At 48.1% G+C, this 16,249-nt stretch overlaps 6 protein-coding genes across 6 annotated transcripts; 2 read left to right on the top strand and 4 right to left on the bottom strand.

Annotated features, from left to right (window-relative positions):
* Positions 1–1,681: 1,681 nt before the first annotated feature.
* Positions 1,682–3,394, bottom strand: BJ212DRAFT_1385429 (uncharacterized protein). The gene is made up of 4 exons (XM_041336801.1): positions 3,102–3,394; positions 2,689–3,040; positions 2,545–2,637; positions 1,682–2,493 (listed from the first exon to the last, which is right to left on the bottom strand). Exons 1-4 carry the CDS (start codon positions 3,317–3,319, stop codon positions 2,023–2,025), a joined length of 1,134 nt encoding a protein of 377 aa, XP_041188239.1. The 5' UTR covers positions 3,320–3,394; the 3' UTR covers positions 1,682–2,022.
* BJ212DRAFT_1467786 (uncharacterized protein) lies at positions 3,386–4,349 on the top strand. The gene is made up of 5 exons (XM_041338988.1): positions 3,386–3,590; positions 3,644–3,735; positions 3,790–3,828; positions 3,875–4,019; positions 4,071–4,349. The coding sequence occupies exons 1-5, from the start codon at positions 3,548–3,550 to the stop codon at positions 4,250–4,252; spliced, it is 501 nt and encodes a 166-aa protein (XP_041188238.1). The 5' UTR covers positions 3,386–3,547; the 3' UTR covers positions 4,253–4,349.
* A 1-nt stretch (position 4,350) lies between these two features.
* On the bottom strand, positions 4,351–5,800 carry BJ212DRAFT_1385426 (uncharacterized protein). Its single transcript, XM_041336800.1, has 7 exons — positions 5,621–5,800; positions 5,571–5,589; positions 5,391–5,491; positions 5,209–5,349; positions 4,910–5,156; positions 4,795–4,863; positions 4,351–4,741 (listed from the first exon to the last, which is right to left on the bottom strand). Exons 1-7 carry the CDS (start codon positions 5,768–5,770, stop codon positions 4,581–4,583), a joined length of 888 nt encoding a protein of 295 aa, XP_041188237.1. The 5' UTR covers positions 5,771–5,800; the 3' UTR covers positions 4,351–4,580.
* Positions 5,801–7,750: 1,950 nt separating this feature from the next.
* On the bottom strand, positions 7,751–9,320 carry BJ212DRAFT_1535142 (uncharacterized protein; the record flags this gene model as incomplete). Its single annotated transcript, XM_041341808.1, has 7 exons — positions 8,782–9,320; positions 8,653–8,675; positions 8,491–8,558; positions 8,222–8,305; positions 8,123–8,178; positions 7,884–8,015; positions 7,751–7,814 (listed from the first exon to the last, which is right to left on the bottom strand). The coding sequence occupies exons 1-7, from the start codon at positions 9,105–9,107 to the stop codon at positions 7,751–7,753; spliced, it is 753 nt and encodes a 250-aa protein (XP_041188236.1). The 5' UTR covers positions 9,108–9,320.
* A 1,825-nt stretch (positions 9,321–11,145) lies between these two features.
* BJ212DRAFT_1385415 (uncharacterized protein) lies at positions 11,146–13,084 on the top strand. Its single transcript, XM_041336799.1, has 3 exons — positions 11,146–11,539; positions 11,595–12,343; positions 12,397–13,084. Exons 1-3 carry the CDS (start codon positions 11,209–11,211, stop codon positions 12,718–12,720), a joined length of 1,404 nt encoding a protein of 467 aa, XP_041188235.1. The 5' UTR covers positions 11,146–11,208; the 3' UTR covers positions 12,721–13,084.
* Positions 13,085–13,257: 173 nt separating this feature from the next.
* BJ212DRAFT_1449182 (cytochrome P450) lies at positions 13,258–15,412 on the bottom strand (the record flags this gene model as incomplete). The annotated part of the gene is given in 14 exon segments (XM_041338658.1): positions 13,258–13,346; positions 13,370–13,440; positions 13,494–13,523; positions 13,572–13,694; positions 13,744–13,840; positions 13,895–13,981; positions 14,040–14,151; positions 14,198–14,323; positions 14,373–14,522; positions 14,542–14,611; positions 14,670–14,795; positions 14,850–14,986; positions 15,042–15,138; positions 15,216–15,412. 14 exon segments carry the CDS (start codon positions 15,410–15,412, stop codon positions 13,258–13,260), a joined length of 1,512 nt encoding a protein of 503 aa, XP_041188234.1.
* Between the last annotated feature and the right edge of the window lie 837 nt (positions 15,413–16,249).

Raw genomic sequence — 16,249 nt, 5'->3', positions numbered from 1 at the left:
TAGGTCCTATCAAGCGGTGCTCGGATCCCGGATGAACTTGACCTTTGAGAATTGAGCAGTCCTACTAGAGTTGGGATCAATAATATGCATACAAAATTCCCACCTAATCTTGGTCTACAACAACTCGGACTTCACGTGCAGACTATAGCATGTGTACTGGTATATTGCGCGAGCGATCTCTTTCGCTGCACTTTGTCTTCTTCAAGGGTCACATTCGGGCACTCCATGGAAGACTGTAATTCGAGCACGATCCAATTGATTCACAGCTAGATCGTTCTTGAAATTAGTTCTTGCCAGACCTGTGGAAGAAGCAAGCTAGTCCGAGTCGCTCCTTCTACACGAAATGGTCCTTTGTTCTCTCGCGTTCTCAGGTTGAGTCGTGCTGCGCGGTCAAGTCGCGGCGTTGCATACCCTCTCAAAAAGTGTCACGTAAGCACATTCAGTGTCCGTTCCATAAACCAACTCATGACATCATTGGCTGCATATCATCGAATTTTACACCAAGGGATCGGTACTTGATACGGTTGGCAAACACATGGAATTATTCATGTACGCCTCTCGATTAGACCGGACATTTACTTGGAATACCTTCATTCCGTTGCTACACGTTCAACCTTGCTGTTATCTTTGATGGCTGTTAAGGTGACCTCCCTATCCATAACCAAGACTTCGTAGAAGCCACGAAAGAGCCCTGCCTATTCAATTCCATCACTCGGGCCGTGTTTTTCAAGTTCAACGAGTATGTGTTCGAATTCTGGCTTGTTAATCCGCCGACTCTAGAGCTCCACCAAATCATCCGCCATGAAGTTCTCCCATCCAGGCGCAACCAATTTGCCAGACCAATAATGCTTCCAAGTTTAGTTTTTCCCACAACATTGATATCATTTCCTGGATATTAAAGCAAGTCTCTGTGCAGAGTCCCCTCAGTTTTCAAAGCTCGTGTAAATCACGCACTCCCCCTCCCCCGTCGTCGTTACTACTGCTTTAGCAGCATGCGTTCTCCGTTACGGTCTTTGCAATGCGGACAGTCATTGCTGCGTTAATACCAATCATTGTGTTCCAAGTGACACGGTGAGTGGTCTACTTTTTGCATCCAGGATTAATATTCGACTCCCTTGCACCTTACAATATCGATAGATTTATGGTGGCAATATCTCCAATTAGTCTGCTCACCAATGAGGACTCTACTGGATAGTCACGGTGAATCGTGTTACTGCTTTCGCACAATTAGTGCTGTGGCTGATGGCACCATTCGTTGACGTTGCTGACTTGGTCGATGTGGTCGTCTTGACAATTGCACATTTATGTGCCTCACAGGCAGTGGAGGCAGCACCTTCAGATTGATAGAAATGATCTTGAACGCTCGATACGAATGAATTTGATATTGACTGACGTGAAGAGCGATTTCAATGTTCAGATTTTGTACTGTCAGGGATTATGTTCATCGCCGAAATCTGCATGCACAGCGGCTGTAGCAGTTGAGAGGACAGTTTCATCGTCCATTCAACATCGTCTTTTGGACTCATCGACGCAGTTAATGAGACTAGTCACTGCGGATCATCCACCCGGGCTTCTCATGGACGATTCATATCCAAATGTATTCTGTCCTACTTTTATCCAAGATCTTCGCTGGTCTTAATCGGACTTGACCTAAGTACTCGCAAGTCAATCGCAGAACTGACTCGGGCAGCCACTAAACCAAATAATCATTTACCAAGGTCCAAGATGAGGGTACGGAAACATCCAAGATGATACACGCCATAGTAATATCGATATTGATATATTGGACAGGGGATGGTACTAAACACGACATAAAAGAACTCGCGCATATCAATGCTGCGACAGAAACAGTAGTAGTAGTAATACTCCAGGTCATAGAATGCCAATAGGTAAAGAATAAATACAGTCTCGGCGCTAACAAAACAGCAACTCGATAAGGCACAACGAAAAAAAAGGAAAGAGATAAATCGATCATGAACGAGTCGTCACATAACATAGTAGAATGTACACAACGAGCAAAACTCATGATTCACCGGTGACGGTGATAGAGACGGGCGTATCTTCAGATGGGACAGTACGCCTAGGGGTGGCTGCGCGTAAACGTACCCTTGACTCTGCAAACGCACCGGGCGCGTTGAAAATGGCTTCTGCGAACGCAAATGCCACTACGACAGATGCTGTCAAGAGGCGCCATTTCTGACCGATAACATCTACGCCTTGGAGGGACGCATTGAGGGCGCGGAAGGGGTAGGCGACATGGGCTGCCAGACGAACAATAGAAGCTGAGAGGGGATCGAGTGCGATGACTCGTGGGGTCCGGGCGGATGTAGAATTAGCGGGGTGGAAGGAGACGAGGAGGCCGAAGATGAGGGGGATGAGGATGGTGGGTATCGACCAGTGGATTAGAACGGTCCAGAAGGGTGGTTGTAAGAAGGTGCGAGCAGGGGGATAGGGGATCGCAAGGTAAAATTGACTAGGCGAGCCTGGTGCTAGCTGAAGTGGAACTTAGACGCGTGAACTGAGGGTGAGTGCACAAACACTGACCTCAAAGGTCTGCCATGGAATAATCATGTAGAGGATGTAGAATAGCTCGAGGAGAGCAGTGATGAACCAGATATTGGTAGAGTCCGAGAGGACCTAAAGAACACGTGTTTAGTGTCTGACTGTCTACAGCAAGTTGAGACTTACGGCACGCGTTGTCAACAAGGTGGTTCGGGTGTGTTTCTGCACGCTGACTTGTAGCTTTGCGAGAGATTCACGAGCCACTTCGGCGATAGGTTTGGAGGCTGGACGCGTTTTTTGAACGGACGCGACAGGTAGCGCGCTTTCTGGTTTACGTTGCTCCTTCTGGGGAGAAGGTCTAGTAGATGTGGTAGGAGTAGACTCAGCGTCAGGGGATATGGGAAGATTCTTGAGCATCATAGATACGTTGCGCATATCGTCTACAGGGGTTGTCTCACGTGGGTCAAGGGGGACGATACGACGACTGCGGGTGTTTTGGGGGCTCTTCTGGGGTTTCTCTTCCCGTTCATCTGGTGAACTGGGGATGAAGCGCCTGAGGAAAATATGAGGATGAGAGTTATAATATTGAGGGGACTAACCCTATAGGAGGTTGTGCGCTCTTCTTCCTCTTCCCGTATAAACCAGAGAACGTAGGGTCATCTTCATATTTGGATTGGTGTTGTTCGAGATGACGTTTGATTCTGCCTTGTAGATCCTCTCTTGTTCCAGAATCACTGATGTCCAGAGCTACTGCGATAGCCTGAAGATCAGCCTTCTTCTTTGAAGGAATTGTACCGCTGAATGAGATTGGGGCCATGAGGGTTAGATGGAAGTGTGATGGTTTGAATAATTCGCGTCAACAAAGTGATCACGTGGGACGCGGGTCGGAGATAGTCTCCTTCAGGCTTTCACTCGACCAGCTGTGTGACCCTGTGTATGTCAAACGAAAATAGAGAACCAGTGCTCAGTTAAGCGCTTTGCTAGTCCTCAAATACCCTTGCAACGTTTCCTTCTTTCCCACTATAACGTTCCCACTTTTCTAATCATGCGTATTGCTTTTGTTTCTATTCTCTTGCTTGCTGGTCAAGGTCAGTCTCCTGTTACTCTCTCCGTTATCCTCATATATATAACGTCTTCACAGCCCTTTCTTTATCTATCAATGTTGGTGGTTCTCTCGGAACTATCGATGCGACCCAATTTCTCAACGTCACCGATACATACCTTTTGACCGACGTAAGACACACAATCCCAATCCCTCATATCCCCTTCTGACCCTCCATCTATCAGTGTCAGACCCAATGCTCCAACGCAAACGCTCAAATCACTGTATGTCCCCCTTATTCCCTTCCCTTCTTTATCTAATCTCTGTCAGACATGCGCAGCCAATGATTCTTGTCTCTGCGCATCCAACACAGTCACCGCTATCACTTCCTGCGAGCAATGCATGTTCACCGACTTGATCGCAAAGTTCGCAACTAGCACCGACCCCCGCGCTGGTTCAACCGCTGCTCTTACTGGTACCTTTCTCCCTTTTTCCATCTCTACCTTTTATTGACCCCTTCTATCAGCATACGCCACCGCGTGCTCATCTGCAGGCTTCACAGTCCCTTCTTCCCTTGTTACCTTGTCCGTTCCTTCCAATTGGGATGGTCCTTTCGGAGTTTCCCTGGGCACAGCCTCCACCGCCTTGATCGTTGCCGTTACTGCAGTCCTGGGTGGAGGCAGTCTTCTCCTGTTGTCTAATTTGTGAAGGAAGCACGACATCAGTCTCGTCTTGTAACAATGATGTCTTATTTTGTTATATATAACAATACGTTACACCTGTCGTTTCACCAAATGAATGAACTAAGTCGGTAGTGAAAAGACTGCGCCTTCTACAAAGGACAATATTTCATCTGAAACTGTCGGGATGGAAACACCACCGCCTGGATGGTTCTCGAAAGGGACAGCTGCGGGGTGAGGTTGGACGGAAGTACGCAAAAGTGGCTCGAATCGCCATAGAACGAAAGATACGCCCGCCCGCCCACGACACCGTGCAGATGAAGATCCTTAGAAACATGAAATCGCATGTACTCGGATCATTTCCTCTCATAATCTCGCGAAAGATCGATCTCTCCCTTCAAATGCGTGTTCGTAATCTTCGCTTGTCTCTGTCGTGGTGCCGAGCGCTTTCCCTTCTTCTTCATGTTCGACGGTGCTTTCGGGATCGGCATCTCTTCCGCAGTAGCCTGCAGCCCCTCTGTATCGTATCCATCAGACACCGAACCAAAAGAGATAATAGGAGAAGCGTACCAGCACGCAACGCTTTCAATAGATCAACATCATTCGGCACTTTCAACGAATGCCACAGATCAAAAAACTCTATCCAAAAAAATCAGCAGAGCGCATCCTACAGCACCAAACTTACCCTTCTCGACTTGCTTTCCCCCACTCTCATCATCCGGCTTGATTTCATTCCAAAATACCATCCGCAACTGACCATCCTTCACAGTTCTCGTAACAAGCACCTCTCCCTCCTTCTCCAGCTCCTCAATAGCCTGCGGTGCCTCCTTCCAAGACTCCTTGAGTGCGCGCACGGGTATCCCACCGCCTTTCCGCGTCTGCCGCTGGATCTCCGTCAGCAGCGCAGCCTTGTTTCGAAAACTGAATTCGTGCTGGCGGTGCGTCAATGGCCGAGAAGAGGAAGAGCTGGCGAGATAGACGCACTCGGTACGAATAAAGATCAGTCTTCGGATCCCAAAGAATCCTATCGTGCGACTTGAATTTCTCGAGGAGGACCATGTCAGTCTCTAGCGGCGTGTTCGTGACAATGGCAATGTCCTGAAGACGCATAGGGTTATGCGTCGACTGCAAGCCAAACCAAAAACCAATCAGCGCGCGCATCGCACGATGAAAAGTAATGCGTACTTTAGATGATCAATAGCATACACAAGTTGCGTATTCACATTCGTCCCCGTCCCCGTATCCGCTGGCTGTGAATACACGATATCTACGAGAACAAGAACAACGAAAGAGGGTTAGTGAAGTCAGAACGCTTAATAACGAATAAAAACTAGAGACAAACGTACTAGTCTTCGGCCGTTTCTTCTTGGCGCTAGGTGTAGATGTCGATTCCGACGTAGGGTGCAGTCGTGGGCGCGGGCGCAGGCGCAGGCGTAGAGATAGAGCCGGCAGAAGAGTTAAGCGGAGCAGGTTGCGAGTGCCATGAAGAATAGTTTTGACGATGGAGGACGCGCTTGAATGAGTCTGTGTCTTTTCCGAGGGACATGGTAGTTGAACGATGAAGAGTCAGAGTGCTAGTGCTGCTATCTTCTTGGACTGTACGAAATAGGGAGGATTCATTGATGTGAAATAAATTCCTTTTTCGATTAAGACATTTGCCTTGTGGCTTCCTTCAAATTTGGTCCTCTTGTTCTGGAATCTGCCGTCCTTAGTCGCTAATTCTTCGCCTGTGATTACTGTGGTTCATCTTCAGTCGCATTACATTTGTGCAGTTTGGTTTCGGCTTGCTGACTCGTGACCGAGATACTCGCGTTCGACCCAGATTTTCGTTTATCTTCTCTCTCTTACCTTTGAATACATGTTTCGTCGTAACTTTCATCGTCGTTGATTCGTCTCAGGATGTCCATTTTCTTGCGCAAGTCCCCGTGCACACGTGCGCGAGTGTTTAGCTTGCATGATTGTCCACCCCACGATGTTGAACACGAGACACCCACGTCCCCATTGTTTTATAACCCGTTGTATTACCCTCGTACTCATCCCACCATTTTTGCGACTGCTGCGCCATGTGCAGTCCTGTCCCGCACGCGGTCGTTTTGACCCTCCTGTGTCTGTGATCTTCCCTGAACCCAATGTTGTGTTACAGAATCGCTTACATTTTCCTGTCCTCAGTTAGAATCGCCGTCTTACATGCACTGTTCTGTGTTCCAATGTTTTGGTTCCGACGCTGCAGCTGCACTTCGATTCCTAGGGGGTTAAGAAAGCTAGAAATGTTCCAAACATCTCTCAAATAAAATATAACATCGAGATAGCCGCAATGTGACCCTCGTCAATCGCCTAGTTTATTCGACATCACGTTTACAAAGTACCTATCTTCATTCTTGGGACGACAACACAATGTGATCATGACCCCCAATTATAGCACTCCCTCCTACACGTATCATGCTAATTGTTTTATGCGCTAGCGAAAGCAAGCACGTCAGCAACGTGAACTCGGAAGACAATGGGAAAAGACAGCTCTACTTAGGCACTGGGGGGATCCCTTCAGTTGATCATTTTCTCGGGACAAGAGGGTTTCTTCCTATCCTCAATCAAGCGGTAGCAATCTTTGTACGTGCATTTCGCCAAGAACTCGAAGTGCCCTTCACTTTCGCAGGTATACCCAAAATCGTTCCCATCGTTATAGCCTTCAATACCCTTTGAGCACCCAGAATTATCTGTGATGGCCATAAGCATGTGGTATAAGATCTGCACGTAGGTTGTAAAAGTGCTCACCAGGTTTGTCGCAGAGCTTCGTCGTGTCCGGGGTCGCTTTCTCGGGTGCCCCTTGCGCACGGATCCTGACTGGAACGGCTGGGACGCCGGATGCGATAACTACACCAGCCATCGCTGCGGCAGTGACAAATGCAGTGGTGAGTGAAGTGAACTTCATGGCTGAAACTTGATGGTGTTTTCCAAGTCAAGTACGCTGGCTTTTATACACGAATAGTATAAGGCGCAGCCATCACGAAACAGATGCTAGCTCACGCACCGTGACATAATTTTTCTTGAAGGCTTCGAATTTTGTGCGGGACGCACTCCACGAGTTTTTTGGTTCATGATGATAATGATTTATTCATCCAATTCACATTTGCAGAGATGCAGAAGACGAACTCACCAACCATACACGTATAAACACTTAGTAGAGAGATGCTTGCTACCAGCATGACTCTGCCACCAACTAGAGCATACCAGTAGTCTGGACAGTAGTTATGGTGTAAATTGCGACGGCGAGCGTTCTCTGAAGACGTTAAATAGATGTTATATCAGTTGCGGAATACTTGCATAGAACCTTTCCAATATCACGAGTCATGAATTGTTCCACTCATTACTAGATGTATTATTTAGTGGATCTAGGTGAGTACGCAGATCGTACAAATATGTACTTCGATAGATGAACTTGGCTTGGCTGCGGTACTAGAGACCAGTTATTGGATGAAAATCAAAGGAGCTTAGGGAATAACCACCAGCGGCAACCATCGACTCAGCACTAGTCATTGAACTTTCCAGAGTTATTATCAGCTTCACTTCGATCACACAAGTCAGATCTGAATCTGATGTAGGCAGCAAATTCTTTACGGGTCGGCAAATATTAGACCAGATCTAGGCTCGAGCCAGCTTACCTAGCTCTCCCCCTAGTGTTGTTGGTAGAACTCAGGAGTTCTGCCAACCGGTCTGGCAAAACTAGTTGTGCCTGGTCCACGGAAAAACTCAGGTGAAGGGAGGTGGCAGAACCTGGCGGAACTCCAGGACATCTGAGACTCGTGGAGATATAATTTAGATATGATAACACAGATGGTTTGAATTCGAGCACAAAAGAGGACTGTTGACGCCCTGAAGTAAAATTCCGAAATTTGCTTACTCACCATACACACTCGTGAAGAGGTTGGTATCATTACTATCGAGATTGTACAGGATCTTGGAGCATCCTTCGTATGGGCGCCTCAGATCTCAGACAAACCTCGTGATGCAGATGAGCTTCTTGCATGTCCAGAGAGTATCTCACCCGACGGCGTTGCTGCCGAATTTGTGGCTCTCGAAGAGCCTAAAAATTTTCAGAGCATTGATGAAGTTGAATTGCTCGAGGGTAATGCTTTGATTTTGGCAGGTTGGATCGGGTCAAATACCAAAAAAAAGTATTTGAGGTTGATGTGGTTGATTATCATATGGCGAGGATGATGGATGGGGATAATCTGGCCAGCATTAACGTCATCATAAGGAATGTCGTACCCGTAGTTTACTCCGCATTAATGAGCGAGCTGATGTGTCGGGGGTATTCCAGCTAGCGGGTTGGAAAACTAGAATTTCGTGTTTCAAACATCGAGATTGTCATAAAAGCTTTAACATTTGCAACCCTCTTCAATCGCCTACTCTATTCGACATCACATTTACAAAGCAATACATCTATCTTAATTCTTTGGACAACAACACAGTGCGATCATGAATGATTTTATGCACTAGCGAAAACAAGTACTTATCAGCAACTCGGACTCGGGAGACAGCAAGAAAAGACAGGCTCACCTAGGCGCTCCGACCGGGGCGGTCCCTTTTACAGGTCCCTCATCAGGTGTCCCTGTCCCTTTCTCGGGTTCACCTTTCTCAGGTGTCTCTGTCCCTTTCTTGGGTCCACCTTTCTCAGGTGTCCCTTCCTTGGGGTCCCCTTTCCCGGGGGTCCCTTTCTCAGGTGTCCCAACTGGGGGGGGCGAGCCGGATGGGGGCGGGCCAGGTGGGGGTGGGCCAACTGGGGCCACTTGGGCGCCTGGTGCGATTGGGATGGTGGATGCCACAACTACGCCAGCCATTGCTGCGGCAGTAACAATTGCAGTGGTGAGTGAAGTGAATTTCATGGCTGAAACTTGTTGGTGTTTTCTGAGTCAAGTACGCTGGCTTTTATACACGAATTGTATGAGGTGCAGCCAAGCAATTTACATGTCCTTGCACCACGAAACAGATGTTAGCTCACACACTGACATAGTTTTCTTGAAGGCCTCAAATTTTGTGCCGGATGCACTCCACGAGTTCTTCTGGTACGGTTTGGCGAACATCGGTCCATGATGATGATTTATTGATCCGATTCACATTTGCAGGGATGACGCAGATGAACTCACCCACCATACACTCGATAGAGCGATGCTCGGTGCACGCGTGACTTCGCAACCAACCAGAGAGTAGCCAGGTCAGTGGTTGCAGCGACGGCGGGCATTTTCCGAAGACGTTAAATAGATACTGCTGATATCAGTTGTGAAATACTTGCATAAACCTTCCAGATGTAATATCACGAGCCATGAGTTGATCTGGGCGTATTCCTGACATGATTTAGTGGATCCAAGAGTACGCAGAACATGCAAATGCGTGCTTCAATGCAACTCCGATGAACCTACACCAGGATTCACTAGACAACAGGAGCAGGCTTATTGTGTGTTGTGCGGGTTCTGTTATAGATGAGTTTGGCTTGGCTGCGGTACTAGAGACCGGCTATTAGATGAAAATCAAAGGAGTTCGATTGAAAATTAACCGCTCACAAACCATTACCCCTCAATAAATATCGAATCTCAGACTCAGGGAACTACAAGCCGTTATCGCCACTAATTACGGTTCCGCGACTGCTGGCCACAGTGGTTAGGTGGTGCTGTAGCTCGTCAATATCTTTGCAAGGGATTAACCGGACAAATTACGTGAGCAGCATTGACAAGAAGCGCTCCTGTGTCCGTGAGATCGGGAACCAGAGTTGTCGTATATGGAGGAAACGACAGAATTCCTGGGAGTAGTCTCGAACCAAACCCTACTGACATCTGAAACACATTAGTAAGGCCTTGCAGAAGGAGCACTAGACTCGGAGTCGCATTTGGGATAGGAAGAATGTGATAGGTGTCCATGTACTTGAAACTGGGAACCCAGACATTGCAGGTCATGCTCGGCCTAGCGCTGACTCGCCCTTGCGTGAATCGTCTCATCGAGGACAACCCTGAATTACCGAGGTGGAGTGCCGAGGCCAGCTCGGTCTAATACTTAGGTGTTTGTAAAGCCTGCAAAATGAATCTGGAGGCAGAGGCAGAGAGTGTACGTAGGGGTGAGATGGACACGCCGTACGACTCAGAGCCATTTGCCTTGCGGGGATAGGCATGTATTTATGATAAAGGAAAGATATGCACGCACTTGAAACTGGGGACCCAGATATTGCCAACAATGATTAATTGAGGATAATCAGTACATGCTATCACTGCGAGATCAGAGCGCAACCACCTGACACAATACGGAAGATCAATGAACAAGGACAAACAGGTAACTAGAATTCACGCACATTGATGCTTACAGCGTATCTTCATCTCATGTTTAATGAAGTACGCGGACTGAACACAATCCGTCGTAAATAACATTGGTCGTTTATTGCGATAACGAAACACAAGAATGTTCGATGGCCCCTTGGTTCTTTCAAGTTCCAAGACAACAGGCTTTTCACGACGTCATTATCGGACAGTCCATCGAACAGGAAGAGGCAGTGTGGAAGAGATACATCAAACTTATCTACACTGAGCTTGGCAACGAACCGTTCCTGGTCTCCCAGATATTGGCGTTGCCCAGCGGCGCTAACATCGAGATATCATCACCCCCCTGGCACGACATCTGTCTGTCTTGTAGGGCAGCTAGCAGACGGAGACGACGTTTCACGCAGAGGGGGAGAGGTGCATGAGCAGAAACCGGGGAACGCTGGAGCCGGTGGTGAATTTTGACTCTGAGAGGATTAATGTACCTAGTTCAGATACAAAGGCGTGAGGGAGCGGGCCTTCCTCTGTCTCTCTGCCTAGGGGAGACTATCCTAAATCTTCTGATGAAGAAGCAGTAGTACCAAGAGTGGCGAACGTCAGGTGTTGCAAGACATACGCGTGGGATTGCTAAGTTGTTATCCAAGTTGTCAATATCTACATACAACCACCATTACGCACGGACATGGCATCTCAAGCAGCAGCAGCGACCATCCTCGACTCAGTCATCCTAAAGATCCTACACGCTCACAATTTCTCGAGGTCATCGTCACAGGCATCTGTCGTTCTCGCCAGCCTCGTTTCTCGCTATCTTGTTCTACTATCTTCTGTCTGTGGCAACTACGCCGAACATTCAGGACGCTCACGAATATCAGTATGGGATGTGTTGAGCTCGTTAGGAGACCTAGGTGTGAACCTGGAAGAATTAGACGAGTATTGTGTTTCTGAAGGGAAGGACCTGGGGAGGTATGCGAGTAGCAGTGCCAGGAGACTCGACGATCTCTTAGAATTTAGAGGTATCTTTCACAAATTCTCCTATTCACCGTTTTTTAAGCACAGTTGTTATCACAGGTTATCTACAGGAGGGCCACGAAGACGACGAGATCCCTCTTCTCGACCCGCAACCTTTGTTGGATGACTTTGACGACTACGATGACTTGTTCGACCGCTCAACTACCCCAGATTTCTTTCCTCCCCTCCCAGATGACACATCGCGTCCGCGAAGCGTGTCGCCAGCGCCAACGCCTCACACCGTGAAGCTCGAAAAGCCACCCTCACTCATCCCACAACACATAACCTCCAACACCGTGTCTGACTACGTGACACAGGTCAACTACTCGGAATCTGTCCTAGCTTGCACGCCAGAGTGGCACCTTCCCTCGCGCCCACCAGCTAGCGCCCTCTCCAAAAAACAGCCACCTCACCTTCCAACCCCTCAAACAGCACAAGCGCTCCTCCAAGCATACCACCATATCCTCACGCATCCCGTTCCCCCTCCCGCCCCACCAAACCCCTTGAAGCACAAAGTTGCGACGACGCTCCTGTCTCAAGTACAAAACAATCCACGGTGGAACCCTCCAGATACACTATACGCCAACATTGTACCCTGCCCACCTCGTGTCGCAGTCATCGGCCCTTCCTACCCTGTCCCGCAGTCGACTCTGGATGACATACGCGCAGGAAAAGACGACAAAGAGTCCAATAACAAACCTATATTTCCCTCTGCGCCACCTCGCCCTGTTTTCTCCGCAGACAAGCCCATTTTTCTTGTGTCTCAGCAATCTTCGCGTCTACCAGAACTCGCGCGTCAGATCTTACCTGTAAGTCGTGGTTTTGCACATTCGTTTCATGTCTCATGATGGTACCGCTGTAGCCCTCAGTGCTCGCACGCACTACGCGTCTCGCACATCCACCTGTATTACAGCGGGGCAACCAGAAACTCTACTATGGCGCCGGTGTCAGCGCCCCTTGGAACTCATCTGCATCAGGGGCGCCTACCGGCGGGAAAGGTAAAGACGAGGGTACAACCAACGGACGCAGCAACGAACCTCCAACATTCACATTACCCGATGCACAAATGTTCGCTACGTGGGATTTCGAGGCAAAGAGGCCGCAAGAGGCATTGGTAGTGCGCAGAGGGAGAGGCGTGCCTGCATCTGGAGTGACACTTTCCATGGGAAGTCGCAAGGGGCAGTAGCTGTGAACCGACGGGTTTCATGATTCATTATTGTGTTAACGACGAAAGCCCATGCTGGATGGGCTGGTGATATATTCAAGGTATGCACTCAACCACGCCATTGTGGTTGCTTGATTCTGTGCATTGAAATCAAGCAGGTTGGTTCCTCCTTCACAAGGTTTTTGTAGCTGTTCTAGACTAATAGGTGGGGCCGTCCCAAATGAACCACCGTTTTAAGGATTTTGTCAGAACGTTTCATAATTCTTCGGCATGCCCTGTACTTTCATTCAAATTTGTATGAACACTTGAACTATGAGGTGTTTAGTAGGATATCTGTGTTCGCACGCAGATGGCAATATGAATATCACAGCAATTGGATGTGAACTCCATGATAGTATGTTATCCACAAGCTGGATTTGACCAGGGAAGACAGGAGGTACGTCACGGTAATGCACAATTCAGAATTGGCTTAGTAGGCAAAATTAAGACATACTGTGAGTCTGGGAGGATTCATTGGGAACTTGTTTTTCCCCTGACCTATCCAGGCATCAAAGCGTCTCATACGACCTTAGGATAATGCTGCAACATGCTCCTAAGCTCCATTTCTGGAATTCTCTTCTTAAACTCAAATGTGCATGGCAGGACCTCTAATATCGATCTGACCGTGAACCCCATGGCTGCGTAGGATCCAGAGTGAGCTTGTAGGCCCAAAGAACAAGGAGCGTAGCTATGAACACCGATCTGTACCAACAGAGATAAGTTTGGAAGACCGCGTGCATGCAACACAGCTTTACCTGTCCGCGACATGTTGACCAGGACATGCACTGAAAGGAATGTCATTCAAAAACGGGTGGCTGGGGGACGGTACTGACCGCCGACCAAAACCGTAGACAAAAAAATTTAAATCGTCTCTCAGGCCACCTTGCTCATCAATCCAGCGTTGAGGCTTGGACGCGTGAGGCTCCGGATAGACATCTGAATCCCGAGAGATAGACCTAAGGCAGTGACCGTTAGACCCTTGATTTCTTGAAGCGCAATGCTTACCAATGGTCGCCGAATACCGTAGTCCCAGCTGGAATACAATAGTTTTCCTGATGGGACAAATCATCATAGGTGCGATTGGTTGTTCGGTGAGGAAATCCTGCAGTGTGAATGTTATGACACCTAGGTACACAATGAAAATGGAGATGCCCACCACCTGAAGGAACAGGTCTCCATCTCAAAGCCTCGGAGATGAATGCTTGCAAGCGAGGAAGAGACCCTTGGTCAATGAAGGTCGGCGCTTTAGTGCAGAAATTATTGAATCCATAGGGCTGCAATACGGAAGTCAATCAAGCTACCTCGGTGCCTTCCTATGACTGCATCGAGCTTGGCCCGAACCCCAGCCCGCTCGTCAGGGAAGCACGCGGCCGCCATGAGCACCGTGCATATCGACACAGAAGTCTTTCGCCTCTGATTTTAGTCGCATATCTTCGGAGGCAATAGAGCAGCACCTCACCGAAATCGAACCAGCTCCAAGAAAGGAACCACCAAGAAAGGCCATCTCAGCCTCTGTCAAATCATAGGATTGGCTATTTTCTAGCATATGTTTCATGAACGATGGAACGATATCCTGATCGCTCTGCTGTGGAAGATATTAGTCATGAAGTGGAAAATGAAAGGGAACTGCATACCATTTGCTCTTTTACCCATTCCATATGATTAGTGTGAAGTATCTTTCTCCTCTCAAACCCCAGTTTCAATTCTCGGCCATACCAAGGAAGGTATCTGAGCCACGGGATCGAGTCCACCAGGTAAGCACCAGGGCGCATTTTAGCAACCATCTTGAAGCATCTCAATGACTTCAGGATCGGTCGCAGACGTAGGCGTATTCTTCCCATATGCAGCTTTCATGATTGTCGTTGCAGCATAACTCCAAAGTACCCGTAAGCAAAGTACTCATACTACTTATCATAGACGACAACACTTACGTTATCACATGATGCTGGAGGTTTTGCGGATTGTCAAGAACGCCAAGAACTATGTTCTTCACGTGTGACATCTGCAGTGGCTGATATGCCTCAGCTGCTTTAGGTTGGAGATGAGAATGAAGTGCGCTGCATCACGTTGAAAGGTAAGATAGCTGAGGGGATGCATCGCAGATTACTAACCTACGCATGCGACGGAACCGGTCCCCGAAGGGTGCAAGGGCAATGCTCATTCCGCCGCTAACTATTTCTCCAGCAACAATCATGCGAGGACGATCAGCTACAAATTTGCCCTGACCCTCCATGATTTCCACGGCGGCCTGCAACGGAATATTATTGAGCTAGGATATGACAATGCAGAGTACGGGAACTGACTTTATAGCGGCCGATAATAACGATCCGCTCGAAATTTGATCGAATAGTGATGAGAGGACCATACTCGTTAATCCATCCCGCTATGGTGAGGAATGGTCTTGCGGAGATAGGACACAATCAGCATTCAAGACTCGGTGAGTCAAATGGGACACCTTATTTGTGAGGTGGCAAGACGTGCCCTTGAAGTCTCCAAGTGGGAGGGGAAGGTGGAAGAGGAAGGCTACTCTTTGATTTAGGACGGTAAGCCCAAAAAATACACCCGCTGCAGCAAGACAAGTCGCAGAAGTGAGGATGAGCTGCGTGTTGTCCGGGACGCGCAGGTCAGGCTGTTGTAGTAGGATGAGCGCAAGGAAGGATTGGGGGGAACTCATCGTAAACGGCTGCGGGGTACATTCAAGTGTAGAGTGACTTTTTAAGCACTCCCTGCCAATCGATGTGTGACCTGTACCCAGATACGAAGTAATGCTGGCACGTGAATGTTCATATATCTGTCATCAAGAGAAAACACTTCAACAGTCATACCACATTGCACAATACTCCAAATTTCACCATGACCCAGGCAATCATTCCGACGGACGTGCGAATGTCAAGGACTCGCTTGCAATTCATTTGGCTAGCAGACTTCGCTCTATGGCATCAGAGAGTTCGTGAAGCATTCTCGTAGGCTAGATAATCCAGATTATCACCTTGTTTACCACTTTAGGACCAAGGTCACTCGAAGGCATAAGTAATTGTGGCACAAGACTGGTGGGTTGAAAAAAGTCACAGGAGCTATGTTGCTGTAAAGCCGGAAAGCCTGGGTGCTGCCGCCAGCAAAGAGTCACCATAGCTAGTTGCTTCTTGCGTTTAGTGTTGTTGGCAGAATGAAATATTTCTGCGCATGCAGCAGTCTGAGGTCGAGGGTGCTTAGCAGAAGTACGACAACCTAAATAGTATTTGTTCCTACTAACAAACGATAAAAGAGATATAGTAGCCCAAGGTCCGTCCCGTCTGAAAAATCGTATCCGACCTCATGCATTTGATATTGAGCACTGCTCTCATGTCTCAGTGGAGTTCATCCATCAAACGATGCAATTTGTCAGTTCATATGTTGGAATCACGCAGTAAACTTCGTGTAAACTATGCATACTTCCTGTACAAGACGGACTCCAAAGCCTGTTCATCGAAAACATGCACATATACATACCTGTCCTGAACATTAGAAAATC

Source organism: Suillus subaureus (assembly GCF_016647635.1).
Source record: "Suillus subaureus strain MN1 chromosome Unknown BJ212scaffold_41, whole genome shotgun sequence".
Lineage (NCBI taxonomy): Eukaryota > Fungi > Basidiomycota > Agaricomycetes > Boletales > Suillaceae > Suillus > Suillus subaureus.
The sequence above is the reverse complement of the archived record's forward strand: the minus strand, read 5'-3'. Positions and strand labels throughout refer to the sequence as shown.

Excerpts from the sequence above, each read along its gene's own strand:
- BJ212DRAFT_1385429 (XM_041336801.1), bottom strand. The coding sequence starts at position 3,319 with ATGGCCCCAATCTCATTCAGCGGTACAATTCCTTCAAAGAAGAAGGCT. Across the intron at positions 3,041-3,101 it reads AGCGCACAACCTCCTATAGG|TTCACCAGATGAACGGGAAG; the intron begins GTTAGTCCCCTC and ends CTTCATCCCCAG. Across the intron at positions 2,494-2,544 it reads TTCCATGGCAGACCTTTGAG|CTAGCACCAGGCTCGCCTAG; the intron begins GTCAGTGTTTGT and ends GTTCCACTTCAG.
- BJ212DRAFT_1467786 (XM_041338988.1), top strand. The coding sequence starts at position 3,548 with ATGCGTATTGCTTTTGTTTCTATTCTCTTGCTTGCTGGTCAAG. Across the intron at positions 3,591-3,643 it reads TCTCTTGCTTGCTGGTCAAG|CCCTTTCTTTATCTATCAAT; the intron begins GTCAGTCTCCTG and ends ACGTCTTCACAG. Across the intron at positions 3,829-3,874 it reads ACGCAAACGCTCAAATCACT|ACATGCGCAGCCAATGATTC; the intron begins GTATGTCCCCCT and ends AATCTCTGTCAG.
- BJ212DRAFT_1385426 (XM_041336800.1), bottom strand. The coding sequence starts at position 5,770 with ATGTCCCTCGGAAAAGACACAGACTCATTCAAGCGCGTCCTCCATCGT. Across the intron at positions 5,157-5,208 it reads CTGATCTTTATTCGTACCGA|CACGAATTCAGTTTTCGAAA; the intron begins GTGCGTCTATCT and ends ACGCACCGCCAG. Across the intron at positions 4,742-4,794 it reads ATTGAAAGCGTTGCGTGCTG|AGGGGCTGCAGGCTACTGCG; the intron begins GTACGCTTCTCC and ends GATACGATACAG.
- BJ212DRAFT_1385415 (XM_041336799.1), top strand. The coding sequence starts at position 11,209 with ATGGCATCTCAAGCAGCAGCAGCGACCATCCTCGACTCAGTCATCCTA. Across the intron at positions 11,540-11,594 it reads CGATCTCTTAGAATTTAGAG|GTTATCTACAGGAGGGCCAC; the intron begins GTATCTTTCACA and ends TTGTTATCACAG. Across the intron at positions 12,344-12,396 it reads TCGCGCGTCAGATCTTACCT|CCCTCAGTGCTCGCACGCAC; the intron begins GTAAGTCGTGGT and ends GTACCGCTGTAG.